Source organism: Mya arenaria, chromosome 16, assembly GCF_026914265.1.
Source record: "Mya arenaria isolate MELC-2E11 chromosome 16, ASM2691426v1".
In the NCBI taxonomy this organism is placed as follows: Eukaryota; Metazoa; Mollusca; class Bivalvia; order Myida; family Myidae; genus Mya; species Mya arenaria.
The window spans coordinates 26,514,197-26,531,329 of record NC_069137.1 but is presented as its reverse complement, the minus strand read 5'-3'; the positions used below and the strand labels follow the sequence as shown (position 1 = coordinate 26,531,329).

Below are 17,133 nucleotides of genomic sequence, written 5' to 3'. Positions count from 1 at the left end.
CACGATTACCACGATGTCCTGATTCCAGAGCATCGTGGCGAACGTAACAGAGCGTGGAGTCGAATCGGGGTGATCGTGGGGGAGCATAACGGAACGTGGTTGAATCGGGGACATCGTGGGCATCGGGACAGATTTTAAATCAAACTTAAATTTCACCACGATTGCCGCGATTCATTTTCTAATCGTGACAGAGCATGGCCTTCGTAACAAAACGTAACGAAACGAAACGAAGAGTAACAGAACGTGGAGTACAATCGCAACAGATCGGGACCAGCGTGGACACATTTTTTCATTCCGCTTCGCTGCGACATATCACGATAGCTCCACGCTCTGCTACGATCTACCACGATCTGTTACGATATACACTTTTCTATCATTTATTGCTCCACGTTGCGTCACGCTCTCCTACGGTATCCCCGATTGTCGTTCACGTTCTGATACGCTCTGACACGCTCCAACACGTTTCCTCACGATAGCCACGATTTCCACGCAAGCTGCATATACATAACAGCTTTATCTACTGGTACTCTATCAGTTTAATCATGCCAGTGAAACGAAAAGGTTCCAAAACTTCAAGAACTGTTGTGGTTGATGTTCATCCGCCACCACCCCCTCCCCCACCTCCACAACCGGAAGAAATTGAAGATGCTCCGACATCCCGACACCGGAGTTCGGCGTTTAATAGTTGTGTGTAATGTCCATATTGAAGCCTACTTTCAACACTTAACCATGGCTTAACCCAGCATGACCTAGGCTTTCTATTTCTTCTTCTGACTTCTAATCCGATATTTATATCACGTGTATGCTGTGACCTTTTCTTTTGTTCAACAATATATGCGTAAATTAAAACAGCCAATTCAGGATCGTCTATATCCAGCTGGTTCATTGTTGCGAATAATAAGCCTAAAGTGAATTATTTCTTGTTTAAATATCAAATCGTGACGTAAAACGTGGTCATTTGTCTCAAATCGTAGGTCAAATCGCAGGAGATCACAACAAAGCGGCTTTGTCGTGGGAGATCTTAACAGGACGTAACGGAACGTGGTGCAGCGTGGAAGCCAATCGTGTTGATCGCAACAAAGCGTAACAGAACGTGATGCAAATCGTGGGCTCGATCGTAGCAAAGCGCAGTAGAGCGCAACAAAACGTGCTGATTTCGTAAGGAAGCGTAACAGAACGTGGAGTAGACCATTTAATCGTAGAGCTCCCCGATTTTTTAGCCTCTGGCTAATCGGGGAGATCGTGGCCAGATGTAAACCTAGCATTAGCCAAAATTGTAAATCTATTGGGTAATATTTATCCTATTAGTACTATCAACCAATCAAATCATTAAAATGTGTGAACCAACCGAACAATAACGTGTGGGCAACTTATCCATGTTTTATACAACCTGCAAGCTGATTGGCTTTATCCATTTTGGCGATGGATTCTGAGGGGGCATTTCACAACTAAAACCAGCCAGATAATATTATAACTTATCGAACGATAACGTGTGAGCAACTTATCCATATTTTATACAACCCGGCAGCTGAAGGGCTTTTAAATATTAACCATGTTGGCGATGGGTTCTGAGGGGGCATTTCAAAATTTGAAGCAAACTTGAGTGTCAATACTTACAACAATCAAAGATATTAGCCAAAAAAAAAATATAAGCAGAAATATGCCAATTTTATACAGGGACAAAAACAACCCAGATACAATCATCTTCAGGTCATATTAAAGGGACTATACACCATATTGGCACCAAATTTTTTTTTTCTGTAAGGAATCACAGGACAATTATTTAATAAAAGGTTTTACTCTTTGATATCATAATTGTAAAGAAAATACCAAAATGTAAAAAAAAAATTGTGTCGGAGAATTCTACCTGGTAGACATACCTAGTAATCTTTTTTAATGAAAAAATACATAAAAACTGCCAAAATTCAATTAATTGTAAACTATGTTGTCCTTCAGTTAGTAAGTTTCAATGCATTGTACACATCGATGCCAAGTTTATGTCAGTTTTTGACAATTTTCTTTTTTTTTCGCTACTTCATCATGCGGAGTACAGCCCCTTTAACACTTCTTTGGGGATAATGTTAATTTTTGATACCTGGTGACCCATATAAATTTGGTAACATTTAAAAGAGTTAAACTTGCAGATAAACATTATGTAAAGTAAATAGCTCAACATACTTCAAAGATAAAACTATTACAATTTGTATTGATGTTATTTACTTTAATTGTAATGTATCTACAAAGTGTGGAAGTGAAACTCAATTATGTCCAACATTTTTACTGAACTCTGAATAAATGTATCAGATATCTTAAAAATGTTATCAATGTCAAGAAGCCAGTTAAAATTCACGAAAGATACAGTATTATCTTAAATGCTATATCATATAAACTTCCTGTTTTTACAGCTATAAGTGTACATTATATATAGATGTACATGTGTTTGATAAAATTGTACAGCTTTTTTTACAATTTAAAACTTATATTCAGTTATGTTCATCATGCAAAAAAAGAATGTTTTTTCCTCAAAATATAGAACTAAAATTCGAAATCGAAGTTCTGAAAAAAAAATGATTGTACACATCAATTTCAAGAAATTCTGTTTAAAAACCAATATTATAATGTGGTTGAATAAAACCCCTTTCAATTATAAGAACCACAGCCACAAATTTCCTTGCTGTCATTATGACAATTCCAACGAAAAAAAAAGCACCAATATATTGCTAATATTTTTTATCTGTACATATATATATTGTATCCTTTTTTTTATCATTTAAATAAAATGAGTAAAAAATAAAAGAGCATAGTAATTAAACCACTCTTTTTAACATCAGTCTATATTGTGCACCTTTAAACTCTAACCATACAAATTGACACAATCGCTATTGTTGTTGTTGTGACTCTTATAATTGTTGTTGTTGTAGCTGCCATTGTTGTTGTTGCTACTGTTGTTTTTGCTGATGTTTCTTCGCTGTTATTGTTTGTTTTTTATTGTTGTTGTTGCTGCATTTTTGTTGGTGTCTCTGTTGCTTTTTGCTGTTATTGTTTGTTTTGTTGTTGTTGCTGCTGCTGTTGTTGTTGTTGCTGCTGATGTTGCTTTTGTTGTAACTGCTGCTGTCATGATGAAACATGTAGGAATATAAGAAAATAAAAGACTCACCTTTAGCGTTTGCATCGTCATACTTGGTGCGTTCCGTTCGAACTTTGTCAACACACTTCACGTAATCTAGCTTGTTTTTCTGCACCTCATCTTTTATCTAGAAAAGAATTTTTCATTTAATTTAATTCAGATATCATCATAAACTTACTTGTTTAACAGTGAAAGTAAAAACAAAACCAAGAAAAACCAGTGCCATCTTTTGCAATGTATGCCTGTCCTTTTTTTAGGACACCAAGTTTGGTGATAACTTGATCAGGGGTTTCAATAAGCGGAAGTATACGTATTATAAGTCCGGAAAATCGCCAAAAACGTCCCAGAATTTGACCCCGGGCGTTTTGAAAATTTCTTATAATAGCCTTGTACACCTCTTTCAATGAGACCGGACTTTTTCATATGCTGCGCATCTTTGACTGCTTAAAATATGCGGTGCTGCCCTTTCATCTTCCCATATGCCTTATACGTTTCATAATTTATGACAGCTTATTGTGTGTAATGAGCAGACGACCTGTGAATTAATAAACGGCCATCTTCTAATCCGATAATTAGGAAGAGCCAACTAGTGAAACATCGTCAGGAGGCGGAGCTATTGAATGTCAGCCAATCAGAATATACAATGAGAACTTGTTCATTCAAAGATGAAAGAAAATGCGAAGGGATGGTGAAAAATGTTGTCAAACATTATTAAACCTTTTAAAATATTTGATAATTGTACTACACAGACGAGACTCGCTATTTTTAATATTGTTGATTTGAAGCAAACGCTGACTGCTGATTTGTAGACATAGGAAAGCTGGCGCTAACACAATCAAATACATCAATTTATCAGTAAATGTTCTGAAAGTATATTTGTAAAATATTCATGATGAACATTTCTTTGTAACCCCCAAAAAATATGTTGATGCTTTATGTCGCATTTACCTATCACGTCTACGATCATGTCAAAATTCGCCGAAACCGCCATTTTGTCGGAACGATTTTTGGAGTTATTTTATCAATGTTCTATGCTGTAGAAGTGTTTTTTAAGCAAGGGCAGTGATTTTTATTGTCATTTTATTCTAAAACATCAACACATTAAGCATAACTTTACCAAAGACAATTAAATAACAGCCAGGCTGAATGTTACATTCGTACCCAATCCCGATCGTACCAACTTAAATTTGTCCCTACATATTTGTTTTTTTGTGTGCATATTTATGCCAGTATAATTGTTTTAAATGCTTAACTGTCTGTTTTTGTTTTATTTTACATGAATTTTAGGAGAAAAATGAGACATATTGATATTTAAACACGCCCTTCTAAATTTTGTGAAAAAGCAACAACATTTTTACAAAGTCTGAAAATCATGGAAAATGATTTAAATTGAGTATGAAAACAAAACATTCTACGAGAAACCCCCCCCCCTTGTGACAGGGGTGGACCCCTCCCACTCCCTTCCCCATGCGCCCCTATGCTAGACTCTTGTTATGGTTGAATATACAATAAACATAAATTTAAACATTTTGAATTGTGCATCAAACGCGCTACTTTACCTACAAATTCTATGAAAATTCCTAAAAATTCCTGAAAATCAGACTTACAGAGCAGACACTGTTCATACATTTTTTGCCAATTCAAAAGTCATTACTCTGCAGTGACTGAGACGACATGGCTGGTAATTCAAACTGTCCAAGATATTCTGCTCCTACAAACACTGACCAAATTTGGTGATGATTGGACAAATGCTTTTAGGGTAATTAATTGGACAAGACTAATTTGAGGTAATTCCTTTCATTAAAGAGTGATAACTCTGGAGTGCCATAAGGGATATGGCTGGTTATCAAACTTGACCCAGATGTTATGGCCATACATATTCTGACCAAATTTGGTGATAAAAGTCAAATGTTTCTTAAGTTCTTGATCGAACAACATACTGAACATGGCCCACCTTTATACAAATTGGTGAATTTATTATATGTCCCATTTCATGAGGGGACTTATCAACACAACAAAGTGATAAAGAGAAATCCATTAATATAGCCTAAATACGTGAAATATACTTAAGAATATACCTTAATATATAGTGAATAAGGAAAAGTGTTTAAATTTCTAGATCCTCAAGGTCTTTTTTTGTAAAGTGCAGTTTAAATAGAAATCTAGACAAACTCGCAAACACAGTTTGTTGTTGATAAAAACACCCCAAAACACACACAAGTCAATTAAGCTTAAAATAAAGATTGCATGTTATAGAGTTATCTGACAAGATTAATTAACTATGTTAAATGGTTGAGAATCCTTGTACAACATTTAAATGCAATGCCAAGATATTGACATAGGCCACACCAAATTGATGTTTCGTTCCGCGGATTTACCGCTCCTATTGTTTTGAAAATCTAATAAAAGTAATTTGTTTGTGCACCTGCACCTACATTTTGATAGCCAACCAGACTTTTTCAGGTAATATTTTTTTAAAAGGTTGAAAAATAATCAATCATAATTTTTCTACGCTAGTTTACGTATTTTTGTAAAAGAAAGTTACCGATGCGTGGTGTTTTTATACTCTATATCGATCGGTTTAGCATGGGTTTCAATAAATTCAATCAAAATGGCGGCTTCCGGTATAAACAATGTGGCTGGAATTTTGGAAATTAATTCTTATTTTTGACAATAAATATGTTTTGAGCATGTTTGAAGTCATTGTTCATTGTCTCATGCACTAAAGGATCATTAATTAAAGCAATAATTATGCAATAAAGCATTTGTATCTGAGACTGGTAGCTATAATATTGCGTTGATAGTGACTCGTTTTGGATGGAAATCGGAATGATCAACTAAGTATTATTTGACTCAAGTCATAATACAAGTGCCCAAAATTTTACCTTATTATGACAATGCTGAAGATGACAGCTCAACTTAACAGGAACAATGTTAGTTGTTGTTTGGTCCAAATTGATGTATCAAGCTCATGTTTTACCAAATTCTGACAAAACAACAGTTTTGAACATTTTTTTTTCACAAATAGCTATATATAAACACTGGTCTGGATAGACCAAAACATAGGAAAGCCTAAGTTTATCACCTTAAATTTTGTTTTCTTTTGCAGTATAATCCGGAATTATAATGCACCAGTCAATTGTAACCACTGGCCCCACCCCTCACCCCGTCTGGGGTATACCAGGGACAGCGGGGGTAATGGGCCGTGTTTTTACCTTCCAGGTTGGCCCCGCAGTGCCTAGTGAATGCAGTCACTGAGTGGTTTTGTTTTCACTCCAAAAATAGCGGGGAATGGGCCTTACCTAGGTATCCCCAGGTGCAGGGGCATTCGGCAGGGATTATACCAGCAGTTTGTCCCTGCAGGTCGGGTATTTTACCCAGGTTTGGAAGGACCGGAATTTAAAGTCCACGCTATTCCGACTAAGAGGGGCCATATATATGGCTGGTGCATAAAAGCATTGACCATAAAAGTTCTCTGCGCATACCCTTGTTCTTTTTGTTTTGCTAAGCACATGCCATTGCATTTCCTGTGATAATAAAAACAAAATTTAATCTAGAAATTTAAATGTATATGGAGTCTGAAGTTAACCTCTCATAAGGTAGAAATACCTTGTTTTCTAAACCTTTCTTTAAAATTTAACACTGTATCCTTCTTAAGAACCATTGTTTTCATTATATATTCATCCTTTTTGGAAAACAAAAACAATTGTATTAATTGTGGTACATGTACATCTTATTTGGGAGTTAGCGTGCATCTTTAAGTAGGTTTCATTTTTGAATAGCCAGGTACATTTGAATTCTACAATTAGTTGCTGAGATATTGCAAAATGTGTGACTCAGACAACGGGATAAGAAATAAGAAAATAGCTTTCCTTATTCTTCAAAGAGTTGAGCAAACTGATCTTCTTTTTTTGATAGCATATTTCACTTGTGGAATTCACAACGAAATCATTATATATATTTTCAGGTTCATACATCGGTAAAATTAAAATTTTCCCTGGAATTGAAACGTTTAATGACATTTCATTGCTTAACAATTATTAATTCTAGAAAATCAGATTTCTTTACTTAATATTGATTTTGACACACTTTGAAAAAAATAAAATTGAAAAAGGTCAACCTAAAGGCCCAATGACGCTTAATATAGATAAAAAATATTTGTTTGAATGGCCTTAATATTACTGTTGGGAATCAGTTCCAGTTTGACGATAAATAATCGGTTCCACTTAAGTAATCGATTATCGATAGTACAATCAATTTTTGACAAAACCTTAATTGTATTTTTATAATTGTACAAGAACTTGTTATTCTTAACTATGCTGATGTCATGTGTTAATAGTTTGAAGTTATTTAGTATTGTTGTTGTTGCTTTCGGCCATATTGTTAACGATATCAACTGAACACTTCCGAATTTATAAATTGACTCAAAGGAGAAAATTGGCAGGAAAGAAGAAAAACAACTTGGCAGTTGAATCGTTGATCGATTATGACCAAATACAATCAATTGTCGCTAATTTCAGGTCCGTCCAATCAGTTGTCGATTATAATCGATCATTAATCAACATTACTAAATATAAATATACCCTAGTAAACTCTTTCTCCAAACGATTTCTTTCCTCTTCATAATGTTTCTTTGCCGACTTTTTCTCGGCTATCAACGTCGTAACTTTATCCATAACTTTCGTGGTTAAGCCGTCAACGCTGAATTGTAGAAGCTCTGTGAAGGACTCGGTTCCCTTTATGACTGCGGTCCAAGCCTGAAAGTACATGTTGAATTATACTTTTTCCTTTTAACTTGATTGAAATGAAAGCTGATGGCTTCTAGAAGTGCTTTCATTAAATCTGCTTCCTGTTTAAAAACCAGTAATGAGGTCCAATCTCTAAGAGGGCATGCTATGAGGAAGTTATACTGCAAAGGATCCTATATTCCACTTTCAAATTAAAAAACCAAGTTTATACACGTGATATTAAGTGAATAATGATTCTCAAGCACAGAGGAGAAGGAATGATACTCCCTGAACACTTTACCTCAAACACCGAGTTATCGAATTGACATTTCCTGAACACTTTACCTCAAACACAGAGGAGAAGGAATGATACTCCCTGAACACTTTACCTCAAACACCGAGTTATCGAATTGACATTTCCTGAACACTTTACCTCAAACTCTGAGTTATCGAATTGACATTTCATGAACACTTTACCTCAAACACAGAGTTATAGGATTGATACTCTGTAAACACTTTACCTCGAACAGAGGTCAGAAGGAGTGATACTTCCTGAATTCCTTACCTCAAACACAGAGTTATAGGACTGACACTCCCTGAACACTTTAAACACAGACCAGAAGGAGTGATACTCTGTGAACACTTTACCTTAAACACAGAGCAGTAGGGGGTGATACCCTGTGAACACTTTACCTTAAACACAGAGCAATATGAGTTGTAATATGTGAACACTACCTTAAACAGAGAGAATTAGGAATGATTCTCTGTGAACACTTTACCTTAAACACAGAGCAATATGCGTGATAACATGTGAACACTTTACCTTAAACACACAGCAATTGAGGTGATAATCTGTGAATACTTTACCTTAAACACAGAGCAGTAGGAGTGATACTCTGTGTCTTCAATCTTTCCAGCGTGTTGTACAAATGCCCCAAGCGATGACAAATACTTCCGGTCACCCTCTGAAATTCAAAACACGTTACAAATAGCAAAATCCAAATGGACAGAGAGTAAAGGTTACATGTATGACTTTCTGGTTTAACATTTGGTTGTTGAGAATCTATTGTTTTAACAATAAAAATATAACAACTGTAAACACAGGGCTTCCGTTAAAGGAAGATTGGAAGTATATATTACTCCCTAGAAATGGACTGAAACTTCCAAAATTGACTCCTTGGAAGTACAAAAACTTCCTTGATTTCGAAGAAAACTTCCAAAGTTGAAAGTTTGGAAGTTTAAAAAATAAAAAAATGGTGTCAATATTACTTTTATGGACACAATTTCAATGCGTCTCGAAGTAAGGTGAATTATTTCAATATAAACCTGTGAATTTGGCAAGTTCAAGATGCAAATGATTTGATTTTTAACTAGTAAGTTAAAAAAAAGTGGAAAAAAATAAGTGCAAACTGGAGACTATAAGTATCTTCCATGGCCGAGAGTGTAACATAGGTTAATTCCGACCTGAGCGTAGGGTGTTTTGCGGAAACGAGGTTTACCGAGTTTCCGCAAAACACCCTGCGCGAGGGTCGGGATGAACCTATCTTACACGAGCGGCTATGCGTAGATGCTTTTTCTCCCACCTCAGTTAAACAAAATTTAGTAAAAATGTATTTTTTTGCTGGAACTCTTTTGTGCTTAGTGAAAATAATTGCGTACGGATATGCGATAATTCGTGGTTGTCATGGATATTCCCGCAGTGATTCAGAGTATGTAAATGGTCTAATCGGTCTTTAAATAGTTCTAAGAAGAGTGAAACATTATTTCTTGAAAGGTGCGTGAAAACTGTTTTCTGGTGACATTTGAAGTGAGAAAAAATTAACTAGCGCTCTAAATATTGCCACAAGACAAGGTTTCCATAATGCGCTACAGACGACAGTCTTCAACAAGGGAGGTAATTACAATGTGGTGACCATTAAAAGAAGTTCCATACGGGCATTTCATCTTCGCCCATGGGCAAGATAAGAATTTCTAGCATGGTTAAATTTATGGATCTACTTATCTGAGGTGGAAGAATTAAACTTCCACATTTCAGTAAAAAAAATCCAATATTGATGGACAGGAAGTTCATACTTCCAGTTCCAAATTCTTAATGGAAGCCCTGCTAAAAAAATTCAAATATCAAGTCATACCCCGAGCAAAGATTTAACGACTGTTCATGTACTGTACAATTATGAATTTCTGTTGAGTAGGCATTGTTTTTTCCCTTTTAAGGGAATGGTAGAGGGGCCCTTTCATAGGGGGGAAAAGGGGAAAAATACTAACATGGGTCATATAATGTTCAACTTGTTGTCAAACCTATCATTCAACAAACCCTAACGACATACATGTATCCATGAATTGCACTTAATTGCTACATTTTCTAAAATGCTTACTAAGAGGTCAATGCGCCTTTCTTACTTTTTCAGGAGGGGAGTGGGGCCTGATGTCGCCCCAAAAAAGGACCGAAAAAAATATTGGTAGAGATTAAGTGTCTTTGCCCTAAGAAGGTGTAGTTTTAGTTCAATTACAATTATCTAAGTTTTAGAAGATCTTTCATCATGCCAAATATTTGTTCAATGGATCAATGGCCTGGCATATCAATTTTCAAGTTAAATATAAAACCATGAAGAAACGTTTAAGTTACATAAGATTTAGAGGCCAGGGATTGAGGGGGTTCAGCCAGGTGCTAGTAGAATTAAGATACTATAAATAGTTTTTTTCGTTTGTGGCACTATAAGGCCAAATAAAAAAAAGTGTGGTTATATAGTATATATACATATAGGGCTTAACAGGTATAAGACTTTCAGCCAGGAATTAAAAAGGACAGGGTGCTTAAAAATAGGGGCATGGTGCTAAGGGAGAAAAAGGCTCATTCTATTGGGTGTGAAGAACATGAACATTATTTAAATGACAGAAAATGTTAAGAATTATGTTTAATTAAAATAATCTATGGTTTCAACTGCCATTTTAAGTTTGTATGTATTCATATAACAAGTTTTAATCATTACAGATTAAATATTTGAAAGTCTTGAGCATTTATTCCGTGAAGGCATAATGCTGGTCTCCATGAGGCAGAAGGGTGCCAATGCAGTGCAGGTATCCGTGAGGGCAGAAGGGTGCCAATGCTGGTATCCGTGAGGGCAGAAGGGTGCCAATGCAGGTATCCGTGAGGGCAGAAGGGTGCCAATGCTGGTATCCGTGAGGGCAGGCAGAAGGGTGTAAATGCTGGTATCCGTGAGGGCAGAAGGGTGGCAATGCAGGTATCCATGAGGGCAGAAGGGTGCCAATGCTGGTATCCGTGAGAGCAGAAGGGTGCCAATGCTGGTATCCGTGAAGGCAGAAGGGTGCCAATGCTAGTCTCCATGAGAGCAGAAGGGTGCCAATGCTGGTATCCATGAAGGCAGAAGAGTGCCAATGCTAGTCTCCAGGAGGGCAGATAGGTGCCAATGCTGGTCTCCATGAGGGCAGAAGGGTGCCAATGCTGGTCTCCATGAGGGCAGAAGGGTGCCAATGCTGGTATCCGTGAGGGCAGAAGGGTGCCAATGCTGGTATCCGTGAGGGCAGAAGGATGCCAATGCTGGTCTCCATGAGGGCAGTAGAATGCCAATGCTGGTCTCCATGAGAGCAGAAGGGTGCCAATGCTGTTCTCCATGAGGGCAGAAGGATGCCAATGCAGGTATCCATGAAAGCAGAAGGGTGCCAATGCTGGTCTCCATGAGGGCAGAAGGCTGCCAATGCTGGTATCCGTGAGGGCAGAAGGGTGCCAATGCTGGTATCCGTGAGGGCAGAAGGGTGCCAATGCTGGTCTCCATTTGGGCAGAAGATGCCAATGCTAGTCTCTGTGAGAGCAGAAGTGTGTCAATGCTGGTCTCCATGAGGGCAGAAGGGTGCCAATGCTGGTCTCCATGAGGGCAGAAGGGTGCCAATGCTGGTCTCCATGAGGGCAGAAGGGTGCCAATGCTGGTCTCCATGAGGGCAGAAGGATGCCAATGCAGGTATCCATGAAAGCAGAAGGGTGCCAATGCTGGTCTCCATGAGGGCAGAAGGGTGCCAATGCTGGTCTCCATGAGGGCAGAAGGCTGCCAATGCTAGTCTCTGTGAGAGCAGAAGTGTGTCAATGCTGGTCTCCATGAGGGCAGAAGGGTGCCAATGCTGGTCTCCATGAGGGCAGAAGTATGTCAATGCTGGTCTCCATGAGGGCAGAAGGGTGCCAATGCTGGTCTCCATGAGGGCAGAAGGTTGCTTCAAAAAAGGACAGGGTGCAGCACCCTTACATAACTTTTGATAATACCCCAGGAAGGGAAGGTAAAGGATTACTTTCCTTAAAGGCTTTGTGTCTGAACGTTATTTCATTGGGGAATGGCATAAAACAGAGCTCCAGATTTAATTACGCAATTAAAATGCAGTTAAAATCATATACATGTGTACAAAAAAGCATTACACAATTCAAAAGTAAGTGGTGCGTACCAACAGTCTTGAATATTTGGTATAAAACTACATGTAGTTCTAATGAAATGACATACATGTAGGTCAATTGGCACTTGAAAAGCAATTGTGTATTCAGGTCTTGCTTTCAACAATTTGGTTTCCGTACTTGATAAAAAATTACAAGCAGTAGGTATTTAGCAAGGGTTAAAATGGTGGCATACATATGTATGTTCGGTCTTACTCGACCCTCTCTATGAAAGAGGCCAGTGGTCGAAATTAACACAAACCGAAAGCACTGCACTGGTAAAATGTTTTCCAGGCTTGGCTCAAATTCTGAATTTATATAGCAGGGCTTGTTAACAAATTTGGTGCCAAGAAATAGTACAAGGCCTAAAAAAAAAATACATTTGGTTCGGGTTACCCGACCCTACCTACGGAATAGGCGCCGACCCTACCGTTTTTATTGTCAGTTTGAAAAAAAAAATGAAAAACTAAAAAAAAAAAAAAAAAAAAAAAAAAAAATTATTTCGTTTTTTTTTTAATTGCTTTTTAATATTAAGTTTAAACCTTAAATGCTTGTACAGAAGATAGCTTTAACACCATTCTCCAATGATGAAAATTTTATTCTTATATAAAACCTAATAAAAAAAAAAAATAATAATAAAAAAAAAGCCTACCTACCCTACCTATTTTTTTTAAGGATGTAACCCTAACCAAACATTATTTTTTTTTTAGGCCCAAGAATTTGTACTGGTTCATCAAAAAATCTATTGTGAGCTATCTTAAATGACTGAATTCAAGATATTGATCATGCCAAAATCAGCTGATTCCAGACAAAAAAAATCAAAAAAATCAAGACTGTCAATCAGTGAGAGTTCAGCTTTAAAAATGGAAATGTTCAAGTGTTGTTTTCAAGTGTTGTGACAAGTTGTTGATTGATCAACAAGTATGAATATAAACTGTACAATTATCCTTCCCATTACCATGTTAACCTTTCCCCTTACCATGTTAACCTTTCCCCTTACCATGTTAACCTTTCCCCTTACCATGTTAACCTTTCCCCTTACCATGTTAACCTTTCCCCTTACCATGTTAACCTTTCCCCTTACCATGTTAACCTTTCCCCTTACCATGTTAACCTTTCCCCTTACCATGTTAACCTTTCTTTGAAGTAACCCATTCGGCTATCGTCCGAAGGAACTCAATAGGTCGGACTTAAGATTTTGAATCTTTAGACAACCAACTCGGTCGAGGGTCGACTGAAAATTTAAAATCACTATGTCTAGTCCAACATATTGAGTGCTTTTTCCCAGAGAAAAACAAGAAAAATAATTAAGCCCTGAAATTTGTGCTTATCTGTATCTTTATCTCCAACAGTCTTAGACGTTTATTGAAAATGTGCATAGGGGACACAAACTCTTACTATTTCGACACAATAAACAGCAATCAACAAATGCTTATTGAAATTTAACTCATTCAGAGTAATTGAGATGCTTGAAAAATTCATGTAGATTTGTCGCTTCTATGAAGAATTAATGACTCAGAGATCACTTAAGGAATATGAACAGACTGGAAAACAAAAGGTTTTTGACATGATCATAGACATGAAAGGTAAACACGACATTAAACATCAAAATATTTTTGGGGTTTACGGGGTTACAGAGAAATGTTCATCATGAATATTTTACAAATACACTTTCAAAACATTTACTGATAAATTGATGTATTTGATTGTGTTAGCACAAGCTTTCCTATGTCTACAAATCGGCAGTGACCATATGCTTCAAATCAACAATTTTAAAAATAGCGAGTCTCGTCTGTACAATACAATTATCAATTATTTTAAAAGGTTTAAACGTGCTTGACAACATTTTTCACCATCCCTTCGCATTTTACGAACTTTCATCATTGAATGGACGAATTCTCAATGTATATTCTGATTGGCTGACATTCAATAGCTCCGCCTCCTGCAGATGTTTCCCTATTTGGCTTTTCCTAATTATCAGATTAGAAGATGGCTTTTTATGAATACACAGGTCGTCTGCTCACTACACATATACACAATTAGCTGTCATATGACCTGGACAAGGCACATGAAAAGATGAAAGGGCAGTGCGGCATATTTTAAGCAGTCAATGTGGGCATGGTGACACCTAGCGGGAACACTGAATTGTCATAAGTATTACGTAATTTGTCTCAATTATGACAGCGGATTAAGGGCTGCCAATCTTTTACAATGATTTCAATAGTAAAAAGGGCACTAACGGGATAATTGATGCTATTAAAGCATTTGTGAAAAGGGCACTACTCAAAAAAGGGGCAGGGTGGTCAGAAAACGGGCACGGGCGCTGCGCCATTGAAAAACGGGCTAGCTGGAGCACTGTAAGGTGTCTTTGATGCTGCCCTCCCACCACCCGAAAAATGACGCAAGTCATTCAAATAACTTGATTTCCCATTATAAAAATGTGGTGAAGGGTGTAGAAATATGCCTTTCAAAAGAAATTAAAATAAAATTTAAAAAAAAAAATCAAAAAAAAAATCAAGGGCCATAGTAGTACTTAAGGCCATCATAGTATAGCCCTCCTAGTTTTCCCTTGGTAAAAATATGGTTAAGAATGTAAAAATGTCAAAAGAAATAAAAAAAATATAAATATATATTCAAGGGACATAATTTGTATTTAGGGTTGAAATGGAGTTATGTTTCTTGTTGTAAGATGGTCGTAAATAATTTTGAATTTTATAAAGTGCATTGAATGAAAGGTATAGAAGTGTTTTTAATTAAAATCCCAACTTGCTCTTAACTTTTACTTGCCTAAAACTTTAACCTAAGTCAATCAGGGGTCATAACTTGTATTAAGGATATGGAGTTATGTAACCTCATTGGGTGATGGTCCTGAACACTTGTGTGAAGTATTAAGTCAACTGAATGAAGGGTATAGAAGTTATTAAATACATATCCCAACCTGCCCTACAACTTTAACCTAAGTTCCATAGTCAATCAGGGACCATTATTTGTATAAAAGATAATATGGAGTTAGCTAACCTCATTATGTGATGGCCCTGAACAACTGTGTGAAGTATTAAGTCAATTGAATAAAGAGTATTGGACTTATAAGTGAAAATCCCAACTTGCCCTAAAACTTTAACCTGCCCTAAAACTTTAACCTAAGTCCATCAGGGGCCATAACTTGTATTAAGGATAATATGGAGTTATCTAACCTCAGTATGTGATGGTCCTGAACATCTGTGTGAAGTATTAAGTCAATTGAATGAAGGTAAAGAAGTTATTAAATAAATATCCCAACCTGCCCTAAAACTTTAACCTAAGTTCCATAGTCAATCAGGGGCCATAATATGTGTAAAGAATAATATGGAGTTATCTAACCTCATTATGTGATGGCCCTGAACAACTGTTTGAAGTATTAAGTCAATTGAATGAAGGGTATTGGACTTATAAGTGAAAATCCCAACTTGCCCTAATACTTTAACCAGACGGGGCGAGTAGTAGAGCCCACCTATTCTTCGAATAGTCGAGCTAAAAACTGGTAAATTTATATTTACACATAAGGTGCCCCCAAATGTTATATGCAGTCATCGAAAATAGACTTTTGGATGAACAAGCCCGAATTCTTATACTATTGCATGGAATCATATTTATGAACAAGCCCTGCTATATAAAATTAAGAACTTGAGCGAGCCCGGAAGACATTTTACCAGTGCAGGGCTTGCGGGCTTGTGCTAATTTCGACCACTGTATCTGGAGATCTGGTAAAAGAAATCTTCAGTATAAAGCTTTTTAAAAAACTATGTATCAAACCACACATTTTTTTTTATTTTTTTTTTCAGAAGGATTATGGAAATGATAGGGTCGGCACCTATTTGGTAGTTTCAATTTCATGGAGGGTCAGGTAACCTGAATGGCTCTTTCCGATGATACCGACTCTTGCACTGAAATTCTCCCAGGTAAAAACTGATGCACACTTCAAAACTATGATGCGCCAATATCAGGACATTTATGATCTCTGTACTTCAAAACTGGGGAGCTTGGGTCAATTGAAAGCCCTGCAAATCAGAAGTATTATTTAGCCCTTACCAATTCTCTTCTGCAGACATCCTCGCATGTTTTCCAGAAGACGTATTTCTGCTTCTTGTACTTGAACCAAGGCATCGTGCGATTCCCGTCCTTGGAAATCGGTTCCAAACCCCATCTGAAAAGGAAAAAGATACCAATTAGAAATATCAATATAATATTTTTCCCCAAACCCCCAAAAAATCCCCTTTAATTTTTTAGTTTTTTTTAGGACCATTGACCTCATTTAACAAATGTAGCAATAATGTGCTATTCATGAATATATATGTTGATAGGTTTGTTGAATAAAAGGTTTGAAAACAAGTCAAACATTATATGAATCATGTTTGTATTTTCCCAATTTTTGCCAAAACAACTCTATTTTTCCCCTACCAAAAGGCTCTCAAGTACATGTAGGTTGGATGGTGGAATATTGCATAAAGTCTCAACACATTGATTTGTGGCTTTGCTATTACCCTATGTGTACATGCAAACCCTTAAACAGAATTTTGAAGTCAAATAATAATGGCCCATAATTTGCTTTTTATTTAAATAAGTGTTATCTAACATGAATTAATTATATATTTAGGTTGGATAGTTGGGAATACATATACTAAAGTTTTAATGCAATACATGTTGAATTTGCTGAGATGATGACTTACAGGACTGGTGCTTACATGCAAAACCTTAACCAAGGTGTGTTGCTGATGCCGACACAAGTGTAATTATAACTCTGCTTGTCCTTAAGATAGTTCAGCTAATAATATTTATTAATTATAAATGGAGATCTTACAACTGCT

General features: G+C 36.6%; 1 protein-coding gene across 2 annotated transcripts in view; it reads right to left on the bottom strand.

Moving 5' to 3' along the window:
* The window catches only part of LOC128221355 (tyrosine-protein kinase Fer-like), a 57,211-nt gene that overhangs the window by 37,978 nt on the left and 2,100 nt on the right, over positions 1-17,133 (bottom strand). For both annotated transcript variants that reach the window (XM_052929952.1, XM_052929953.1), the window contains exons 2-5: positions 16,358-16,472; positions 8,722-8,819; positions 7,711-7,884; positions 3,158-3,254 (exon numbers count right to left, since the gene is read on the bottom strand). In XM_052929952.1, the coding sequence (XP_052785912.1) occupies positions 3,158-3,254; positions 7,711-7,884; positions 8,722-8,819; positions 16,358-16,472 (484 nt within the window). The remainder of the gene's footprint in view (positions 1-3,157; positions 3,255-7,710; positions 7,885-8,721; positions 8,820-16,357; positions 16,473-17,133) is intronic.